An 11602-nucleotide genomic window follows, 5' to 3' on the forward strand; every position below is an offset into this window, starting at 1 on the left:
GATAGATTACCATTCAAGATTCCCCCTCTGAATATAGGGACCTGGAAACAGGGCTTTCCACTAAATAGTGGATGGTTGGATTTCAAATAAAGTTTGAGATGATCGGCAAATATTTGCCTATATGGGAAGCAAGTGAGTTTAAAGTTCCAATAACATGCCACAATTAGCATCATCAGGTTTTCATTTCTCATTAAGATGCAACTGCCCTATGGTTGCCACATGCCAAATGTAGATGAATGTCTTGCCACAGGACATAAGTGCTGCGGCAGGGTCGGATTTGAACCCTGTACCTTGTGGTTCACAGACCGGAGACTTATCCACTGGACCACAACACCTCTACTCTACTGATGCTTGTCCATGCCAGCTTTCATGATGCTTGAAACATAATGCATGAGAGATACACTTTCTTAGAAGCTAAAGATCACCCTAGCACTTACTCACCTGTTGTTGTTGTCAGCTGTGAGAAAGAAATCCCTCACTTTTAGCGGCCATGCACATACGAGGATGAGTGAGGAATTCCAACAACATAACTTATGCTGCATATGAGACAAAATGTTCAATTGTTATTAGTAATAATAATAATAATAATAATAATAAGTCCATTTATATAGCGCAGCTACTATGAATATACTCTAACTGTGTTTAATACAAAGTATCACATTATTCACTCGACTGTTGCTGAGCTGCCATGAAAGGCGCTTAAGCATTCAAGGAATTTCTTCCTACCGGTTACCCATATACTTCACCTGAGTGGAGAGTGGCAAATGCAAATTAATGGCTTGCCAAAGGGCAGTGCCACGGAACGACTCGACCAACAAATGATGTGATCCACCGTCCAGTGACGTATCCACTAGACCACGTCACTTCTACTTTAATATTAACCATCATTGTCGTGTAGATACATGGGTGAAAAAGGGGGCAAATAGGTCAGTTCATACTGTTATCAATGATACTTGTTGGCATTGGTCATGGCATACACTAGCCAAAATTCATGTGATCATTGGAATTGGTTTTAACAATGCTGCAAAACTTGCTGGTACACTTTCCCCCGTGGTGTAACGCCCCACTTCATAATGGGGATGGGTGCTGCACCGTGCTATGGTTATTGTACGGAAAATACAACAAAATTAAGAGGACACATACAGTGAGTGACAAAGACAAAGAGAGGGGGAGGAGGAGAACAAAGTAAGAGTGAGAGAGAAAGAGGAAGAGACAGAGAGGGAAAGAGAAAGGGAGCAAGGGAGAGACACAGAGAGAGGAAGTTAAAAAGGAAAGGAAGTAGAACATAGATAGAGAGAGAGAGAAAGTTAAATTGAGAGCAGGGGGAAGGGGTCAAAAATATAAACAGCAATAACATGTGTTACCTCGTCATCTAAAGTAAAGATGTATTTCCCACTAACAACACATTTGATGAGTTGTTCTCCAGCTGAATGGAGATAGAAACAAAGTATTATTTAATTTCAGACATAAAGAAATATCAAAATGAAAACAAGCAAAAAATCTGTTTATCAATATCATATCGGAAGTAACAGAAATTCAAAATGCAAATACCAACAGTTTAATTTTTCGGGCAGTGGCAAAAAAAAACTACAGACCTGTAAACTGGAATGAAAACAAAAAGACCTAGAATATAGTCAAAATAAAAAATGGGCTGACATTGCTTTCATCTTCAAGTTTCATTTGCGCTAAGTTAAACTATAATTGAGCAGAATCTGTCCTCTTCTATGGCGCCTCATAATAAAACTCTTTTCCCACATATGTTCCAAGAAGACACTGGTGAAAATAAACACAAAACAGACAAGTAGACTCACCCATGAACATATTTTTCTTCAGTCTTCTGCGAACAGTTATCCGCTTCTGACATTTCCAAATGGCCAAAACATATTCACCTCCACCCTGAATTGACAAAGATTACACACATACATGTAGCATTACAAAACAGGTAGTGTCATTGCATTGTACAGATATTTAGATTGATTTTCAACTTCATGGATTGTAAATTCGAATTTCTGAATCGAGAGGAGAATTTTGCGCAGGGAATTATTATCCATTCATTAATTAATAAAATAATAATCAAGTGAATGTGGGTAGTCCATAGAAATATATGTTCTATTGCCATCTACAAACAGTTATTACATGTATTGCACAGTTTCTTACTGTGCTACAAAGTCTGAAAAATTCTAGTATACTGTGTGCTGCACAAAAAGAAGGCGGTAATGTATGACACATACTCCAGCAACAGTTGCTCTGTCATTTAAGTTCTTTTGACTTCTAAACTCCTTCATTCCCATAGATTTAACACACGAACCACACAGTTCCAGTAGGCAATGGGTTAATAATAATAATAATAATAATAGTGGCTACTTGTATAGCGCACAGGTCCACCTTTCGGTGCTCATGGCACTTAGAAAAGAGTACATGTAACAGGCATAAGAAGAAAAAACAATAAACCGAAAAACAAATTCAGAATTCTCCTAGACATAGTAAATTAAAATATTGCAATAATTACAACGAAAGAAACAAATAGGTTTTTAGTTGTAATTTGAATGTTTCTGTCGATGACAGTTGACGTAATTTTAGAGGGAGCTTATTCCACAGTTTTGGACCCATGGCTGAGAAAGCCCGTTCACCCCAAGCATGTTTTATTCTGGGTGTATTAAGTAATAGTGTGTCTGATGAGGAGCGAAGACTTCGTGTGGGGTTGTATCCTACATTAACCAAATTCTTGACTAAAATCCTACATCAAACATCATACCTAGGCCTAACCTTATGCCTAAACCCAACCTAAAACCAAATTGCAACCTTAATCTTTACCCCATATCTCGAACAAACTCAAACCTGGAGCATACATCAGAGCATTCCCACATGAACCCGTTGAATTTATGACACATATTCAATCAAGCAGTTCTTTGAGCCGTGTGAACATTGACATCTATTTCTAATTAAGACATCTCTTCTACAACTAGCTTAACACTGTCAACAACAAAATTGATTATCCAATTCCCACTGCCTGATAATATTAGGCAGTTACATTCCTGGGCATTATTTCACGAAACCGTCAAAAACACAAGTACATCGTCATCCCATTGAAATGCGTCTTTGAACATGATACACGTATTTCAATGGGATATCATTGAACTTGTACGTATGACGGTTTTGTGAAACAATGCCCTGAAATACATCTAACTTGTCACATGTCGTGGGATGGGGGTGTTTTCACTTACAGCAGTCACAATATGTATCTGTCCACCCACAACAATGGTTGCTAGGTCAGTGACACCCTCCTCGTGGACAGCAGACAAATCTGTTTCGTCCAAAGCAATCTCTCCTTGCAGCTTCATGGAACATGACAAAGAGATTTACATTTTAATAAATAATGACATTTTACTATTAAGGACATTTACAATAAACAACATTAATACAATGAATAATATCAGACAAGTCTGTTTCGTTCAATGCAATCAGAACTTGCAGCTTCATAGAATATAACAGAGATTTAAATTTACGATGAATAATATTTACAATGGGTAACACAAAACCACAGTTCAAAGTTTAATTTCTACATTTTCATAAACACAATATATAACTTTGAACCATGACCTGAAAAATCAGCAGTCCAGTACACAAGTGAGTGTACTGAGCCTCAGATTGTGGCCAAACATAGTTTTTGTTACCTGTTTGGCAGATGCTAAGTCTCCATTCTGGATCACTGTAATAACAAACAAAATGATTTAATCAGATTAATATGCATAGATCAAACCTCAGCACACAGTATAACATACAAAAATAATATTATCAAAACCTATATTTAAAAAAAAAATCATATTTCACTCCCTTTTGTCATAATCATTTTTTAATGGACTATTTTACAGTAAAATCCAATATCATGACAATATATGCTTAATAACAATGATATTGGAAACTTGTATAGCACTCATATCCACCTGTAAGGTGCTCAAGGTGCTCCAATATTATCACTGCTCTTTATTTTATTATTTTTTGGGGGAGGGGGGAGAGCACTCACAGCATTCAAGGAATTAATTCCTGTTAAAGACCAATTCAACGTCTGGATGGAGGGGTGGCAAATGTAGATTGATATCTTGCCAAACGATATAAGTGCTGAGCCTGTGTTTGAACCTACGACCTTCGCATCTACAGTCAAGTATTTAAACCACACAACTACAACATTTCTATGCTTAATCATGATCTTAGAAAACAGGGATAGTAGAGTTATACTCACCGTCATGAAGTTTCCTCAGGTCTACATTGGACAGCCTGAACAGCATGCTTGTTGATGCTAACAGCAGAATGACATGTTTACCTGTAGGTAGCAAAAGAGGTAATCATGTTATTGAATGCTACCAATGAGATATTATCAAATAATGATTCATTATTAAAGTACTTTATGAAATAACTTCTTCAATGTTCCCTTTTGAGAATAAGTAGATATTATTTAATAAATGTTCTAAGAATGAGATGGTGTAACAATTTAAATTGAACACTATATCTTGCACCATTGTGGATAGTTTTTCCATCTCACAATCAGTACCCTATTCTTTTTGGTGGTGTTGGTGATGGTGGTGGAGGTGGTAGTGAAGTTGGGAATGTTGCTGGAGTTGGAGGTGGTGGTAATGATACAGATGGTGGTATATAATGTATGGTGGTGGTTATTTTACCTGACTGCTAAGAAAGCATAAATGCTTGTTAGTAAGCAACCAGACGGCCGACAGTTTAGGTCCTATCGCCTTGGTTTTTAACCCGGGTCACCGGATTACGAGACCACTGCTCTACCGACTGAGATGAAGTTGGTGGTGGTGGTGATGGTGGCGATGCTAGTGGCTTTGTTTGGGGTGACAGTGGTGATGGTTGTGGTGGTGGTAGTGGTGGTGGTAATGGGAGTAGTTGTATTAGCAGTCTATAACAATATCTGTAGCACTAGCACTGGTGTTAGCAACAGAGGCATTATAGTGGGCTATGGTAAAAAAAGTGACAAATAAATATCAATCTACCTTCCGTATCCTCCGTAATGCTGATCTGTTTAAAACAGACACTGTCCAATTCATCCTCGCTTCTTTCCAGTAGTGTCTATAGTGAAGCAAAAAGATATAGAAATTGAAGAAAAACAGTCATTGATATAACTGTAGCGACAAATGTTACAGTGCATTCATTTATAATTCACTGGTATACATATTGTGTTTTTAATCCAAAATGGCCGCTTAAGAAGTCATTGAGAGTTCGAGGATTTGGTATTACGCCATGTCCCCAGAACTGGTTTTAACTCGATTTATTATATAACGATGTTTATTCATTAGTATTTTCATCACATGACCAATTAACATAGATGTACGCGTATTTATTCATAAGTATTTAGATCACGTGCCTTATTAACATACATGTGCGCTTGTTTTGAACCAATCGCGCTGTAGTTGATTGGCGCTCTTCTGATTTTCCTGTGCGGGAATCAGTGAGCTGTTTTAATATTGGTATACACACATGCTGTTATTGTGTTGATATTTGTACCTGAAAAATTGTATCCAACGAGGATTGAACTGCTACGTCCCCGGACCATTCCCGGTGGACGAGCTCACCTATTTACATCTTGTACGTTTTACAAGATATATTTTGACTCTCTCGATGTTCAGCATTGACGACACTTTAATTCACCAGCAGTGAGAATAGAACATTTAATATGATCTAACGTTTTTTCTCACCTGCATTATTGTTTGACAACCTTTTATCATCGACTTCATATGATATATATATTGTCTCGACATTTGATTCTTCGACCTGCATCGCAAGTCACTGAAGTTGATCTATTGACATTGACTGCATCATCATTGTATTCAGCTGTTTATACTGATTCATCATCGTCTTCATCATCGTTGTCTCCATATCGTCGACTTCATCATCGCTGTCTTCACCAGCGTCGTCTTCATCGTCGACTTCATCATCGCTGTCTTCACCAGCGTCGTCTTCATCATCATTGTCATCATCGTTGTCTTCAACATCGTCTTCATCATCGTGGTATTCACCTAGCGTCGATCATCGTCTGCATATATCCTACGCGATCGACAACCAGCTCATCGACCACCGTTTTCGACTAGCTAGTTTCTACATCTATCTAGAACTTGAAGAAGATCTACTCTGAATTCAACTCCGATGACTCACGTAACGTTAATTATATTGTGATTTATGCATTGCATTGTTTATCATTGTGATGCCTTATTTTGACTGACTGCATGAGTGCCTGTTGTGAGTGCGTACGCTTACTAACACATATTTTACATGTTTATAATTGCACTAGTTCTAGGCCTATGCCTGGTCTACTGATCTAGATCTGCTATATCTAGATCCACCGATATATTGTTGTATTCTAGTGTTGTGCATTCCGTACACATACACAAGTAGAGATTTGTTTAGTGGTTTCTTGAACCACAATATTTCTTGCCTATGTAAGTAAATCTAAACGCTATCTAGCTTAGATTTGAGTAGTATTTTCTTGACTGTTATTATTCATGCAGTGTGAATGATATTTAACTGACTTGTTTTAGTACTGTCTTAAGTTGTACTGAACAGGACTCCTGATATTTCGAGACTTGTATTAAGCGGTAATCATTAATACCATAGTGACTAAGTTGAGTCTCCTTTACATTAATGTGCTGTTGGAAGTTATCTATGTTTGATTATTAATAGTAACTACCAAGGGCCTAGTGATAGTTTAATTGTCTGTCACTGTTGAGATAGACAGAAGAGGTTTCTGATAATTCTGTAATCATTGTATCTTATGTGAAATTATAGAATTTAGAAAACTACATGGGGTATGGACTATGTTGCGTGTTAACCAGTTTTTCACCATAATCAATTTGTCTGGATGTGATCATTTATTAAGTGTTTTATTGTCTGGAGGGATACTGCTTTTTAGTAGTTTAATTAAAAAAGGAATTATGTGGGATTACTAGTTAACACGCAACATAGTCCATACCCCATGTAGTTTTCTAAATTGGTGACCCCGACGTGATCCCCCTGAGATAAGAAACATTTAGTTAGATTACCTTTGCTTATTAATATTTTTTTTTTACCATTAGATAATCACATTTCTTACTGATACATTGAATTTAGTTGTGTGAACAGTGGGCGTGGCGCGGCGTCATGACTGAACCCAATACTCTTCAGCACCAAGTTGCTGCGCTCACGAAATTGGTCAAGGAATTGACCGCCACTATCGGTTGCATGCGGAGCCGAAGCAGCAGCATGAGAAGCATGAGCAGCAACAGGAAGCGCGACTCATCCGGCTATAAATCAGCGAGCACTTCTGAAGTTTGCTGGTATCATGAGAAGTGGGGTGACAAGGCTCACCAGTGCCGCCCGCCATGCATATATAGCAAGCCGGCGGAAAACAACTAGGCCAGGAGGTGGGCGCGACACCCCTCACTGGCCCTCTTCGTGACGGTCGCTTGTTCTATGTCACAGATAGAGATTCTGGGACACGATTTTTGGTCGATACGGGTGCCGCGGTAAGCGTAATTCCTGCCAACACCGCTGATAAGAGGCACCTTATGCCACTCGTTTTGCAGGCTGCAAACAAGACGCGCATATGCACATATGGGCAGCGTGAGCTCACAGTGTGTATTGGGTTGCGGCGTTCGTTTAAGTGGTCATTCATATTGGCCGATGTTTCGCAGCCTATCCTCGGCGCAGATTTTTTGAGACATTACGGCTTACTAGTGGATTTGCGCACCAACCGACTTTGGGATGCCACCACTAGTCTGTCCGTACATGGCATCGCCTCCGACTTACCGTCGCTGAATCTCACAATAGTGCAAGTAGACTCCGATTCTGTCTATAAACGCTTACTTGCCGAGTTCACGGAAGTAACTCGGCCCATGTTTAAGAACTGTCCGTTGAAACATGACGTCACACATAGAATACTCACAACCGGCCCACCAGTTTCGGCACGACCTCGACGCTTAGCGCCGGACAAACACAAGATCGCTAAAGACGAGTTTGGCCGGTTACTCGATTTGGGCATTGTCGAGCCCTCAGACAGTTCATGGGCGTCGCCGCTCCACATGGTGCCAAAGAAGTCAGGCGGTTGGCGACCATGTGGCGATTACCGCGCTCTTAATCGCGTGACCGTCCCGGATCGCTATCCCATTCCGCACCTTCACGACTTTGCCGCACAGTTGCGAGACAAGTGCGTATTTTCCAAAGTTGACTTAGTGCGCGCATATCATCAGATCCCCGTACACCCTGATGATGTGAAGAAGACCGCGCTGACAACCCCTTTTGGGTTATTCCATTTCCGACGCATGCCATTCGGACTACGCAACGCGGCGCAAACCTTTCAAAGGTTTATTGATAGGGTCGTCCGTGACCTGCCATTTGTATTCGTGTATCTTGATGATATTCTTGTTGCCAGCGAGAATCCCGAACAGCACCAGACTCATTTGCGCCAGCTGTTCACAAGCCTCCGTGATTATGGAGTAGTAGTGCATCCTGACAAATGCCAGTTTGGAGTCGAAGCACTAGACTTTCTAGGGCACCATGTGAATGCCCAGGGCGTCTCCCCGATGGATGACAAGGTCGCGGTAATTCGCAAATTTCCGCGCCCTACCTCGCTACGCCAGCTGCGCCGGTTCTTAGGCATGGTTAATTTTTACCGCCGATTTATGCCTAAGTGCGCATCCTCGCTGGCCGCCTTGACTGATTTGCTGCGCAAGCAACCTAAGCGCTCTCGAAAGGCGTTAGATTGGTCCCCTGTGTGCGACTCTGCTTTCGCGGCTGTCAAAGAGGACCTCGCGAACGTCACGATGCTTACATACCCGTCTGTTGAGCTACCTACAAGCCTCGCGGTAGACGCTTCCGATCTCGCCGTAGGTGGTGTGTTACAGCAACTCCATGAAGGGGAGTGGCGACCGCTTGCGTTCTTTTCTCGCCGCCTCAAGCCTCCCGAGACTAGGTATAGTACCTTTGGTCGAGAGCTGCTAGCCATTTACCTCGGAATACGCCATTTCCGATACTTCTTAGAGGGGCGTGATTTTTTTGTTTTTACAGACCACAAGCCTCTTACCTTCGCACTCAAGACATCGCCCGATCGACATTCCCCTAGGGAAGCGCGGCAACTCGATTACGTGTCACAGTTTACCTCCGACATACGCCATATTCGAGGCGTTGATAATCAGGTAGCTGATGCACTTTCTCGCACCGAGATTGACTCAGTGCAATTACCGAACTTGATTAACCTGCGTGTAGTCGCGACCGACCAAGTCGATGACGTTGAGCTCGCTGCTCTGCGCTCAGACACGTCAACCTCGCTCAAATTTGAGAAGGTCCTCCTTCCGGAAGGGGACGCGCACATTTGGTGCGACATGTCCACAGGGCATCCGCGGCCGTATGTATCGGTAGCGCACCGTCGATCGTTGTTTGACAATCTGCACAATCTCGCGCATCCGGGCATTAAAGCTTCGCAAAAGCTTATAGCGGCCCGTTTTGTGTGGCGGGGTATGAACAAGGACATTTGTACATGGGCGCGTACTTGCATCCCATGTCAGCGCGCAAAGATCCAACGTCATACGCACTCACCGCTTGGCACTTTTGCCAACCCCGATGCCCGTTTTGCACACGTTCATATTGATCTTGTTGGGCCACTACCGCCCTCGAAAGGGCACATTTATCTGCTGACTTGTATCGACAGGTTCACCCGTTGGCCCGAAGCGATCCCGATAGCGGATGCCACTGCCGAGACAGTAGCCATAGCTCTAGTGGAGAACTGGGTAGCTCGCTTTGGAGCTCCAGCCACGATTACGCATGATCGAGGTCGTCAGTTTCAATCTGCGCTTTTCACTGCATTAGCTAATTTGCTAGGTTGTCGGACCATAGCCACCACGGCCTACCACCCGCAGGCCAACGGTATGGTGGAACGGTTCCATCGGCAACTTAAAGCCTCTCTCAAATCTCAACCCGAGCCGAACCGTTGGCAAGAATACCTTCCTTTGGTCATGTTGGGTATCCGCGCAGCTATTAAGGAAGACATCGGAGCTTCCGCTGCCGAACTAGTCTACGGGACGGCGTTGCGTCTTCCAGGCCAGCTGATAGTGCCTACGCGACACGATACTGTTGACCCCGCGGACTACGTCCAACGCTTGAAGGACCATATGTCTGTTTTAGCGCCTACAGCGACACGTAGGTCATCACAGACCAGTTTTGTACATAGGTCTCTCGATACTTGTACGCATATTTTCTTGCGTATCGATGCTGTCCGTAAGCCATTACAGCCTCCGTATTTGGGTCCGTTCAAGGTTCTCAAACGAAACCCGAAGTTTTTCGTTATTGAGCAAAAGGGCAAGCATGTTTCTGTAAGCATTGATCGACTGAAACCCGCATTTTTGGAAAGCGTTTCGGCTAGGACTACCGCGGCTGACGTGCCTCTAGAGGGAGAGCCTACCGTCTCCTCCCCTTTGCGCACAGCACTTCGCGCAACTTTTGCGCCTGCTCCTGCACCTGCTCCTACGCCTGCTCCTGCTCTGGTGAAATCGCAACCTGCTGCGCGTGTCACACGTTCAGGCCGCCACGTCCACTGGCCGCAGAGGTACGTTCAGGTTCACTACATTGAACGTGTCGCATAAATAGTGGTTATTTTCATGTATATTAATGTATTTTGTACATATGTTTCCTTTATATTTTTAATTGTGTATTTTCGCCCCTCGGAGCTTACGCAAGCTCGGGTCTAGTAGGGGGGTTAATGTAGCGACAAATGTTACAGTGCATTCATTTATAATTCACTGGTATACATATTGTGTTTTTAATCCAAAATGGCCGCTTAAGAAGTCATTGAGAGTTCGAGGATTTGGTATTACGCCATGTCCTCAGAACTGGTTTTAACTCGATTTATTATATAACGATGTTTATTCATTAGTATTTTCATCACATGACCAATTAACATAGATGTACGCGTATTTATTCATAAGTATTTAGATCACGTGCCTTATTAACATACATGTGCGCTTGTTTTGAACCAATCGCGCTGTAGTTGATTGGCGCTCTTCTGATTTTCCTGTGCGGGAATCAGTGAGCTGTTTTAATATTGGTATACACACATGCTGTTATTGTGTTGATATTTGTACCTGAAAAATTGTATCCAACGAGGATTGAACTGCTACGTCCCCGGACCATTCCCGGTGGACGGGCTCACCTATTTACATCTTGTACGTTTTACAAGATATATTTTGACTCTCTCGATGTTCAGCATTGACGACACTTTAATTCACCAGCAGTGAGAATAGAACATTTAATATGATCTAACGTTTTTTCTCACCTGCATTATTGTTTGACAACCTTTTATCATCGACTTCATATGATATATATATTGTCTCGACATTTGATTCTTCGACCTGCATCGCAAGTCACTGAAGTTGATCTATTGACATTGACTGCATCATCATTGTATTCAGCTGTTTATACTGATTCATCATCGTCTTCATCATCGTTGTCTCCATATCGTCGACTTCATCATCGCTGTCTTCACCAGCGTCGTCTTCATTGTCGACTTCATCATCGCTGTCTTCACCAGCGTCGTCTTCATCATCATTGTCATCATCGTTGT

General features: G+C 42.1%; 1 protein-coding gene across 1 annotated transcript in view; it reads right to left on the reverse strand.

The window, feature by feature from the left end:
• LOC592949 (kinetochore-associated protein 1) overlaps positions 1-11602 on the reverse strand; it is a 41366-nt gene that overhangs the window by 23673 nt on the left and 6091 nt on the right. Inside the window, exons 4-10 of the mRNA XM_030986026.1 lie at positions 5010-5085; positions 4241-4321; positions 3675-3709; positions 3225-3335; positions 1812-1896; positions 1365-1426; positions 442-536 (exon numbers count right to left, since the gene is read on the reverse strand). Coding sequence (XP_030841886.1) covers positions 442-536; positions 1365-1426; positions 1812-1896; positions 3225-3335; positions 3675-3709; positions 4241-4321; positions 5010-5085 — 545 coding nt within the window. The remainder of the gene's footprint in view (positions 1-441; positions 537-1364; positions 1427-1811; positions 1897-3224; positions 3336-3674; positions 3710-4240; positions 4322-5009; positions 5086-11602) is intronic.

Source organism: Strongylocentrotus purpuratus, unplaced genomic scaffold (assembly GCF_000002235.5).
Source record: "Strongylocentrotus purpuratus isolate Spur 01 unplaced genomic scaffold, Spur_5.0 spur5_scaffold_15, whole genome shotgun sequence".
In the NCBI taxonomy this organism is placed as follows: Eukaryota; Metazoa; Echinodermata; class Echinoidea; order Camarodonta; family Strongylocentrotidae; genus Strongylocentrotus; species Strongylocentrotus purpuratus.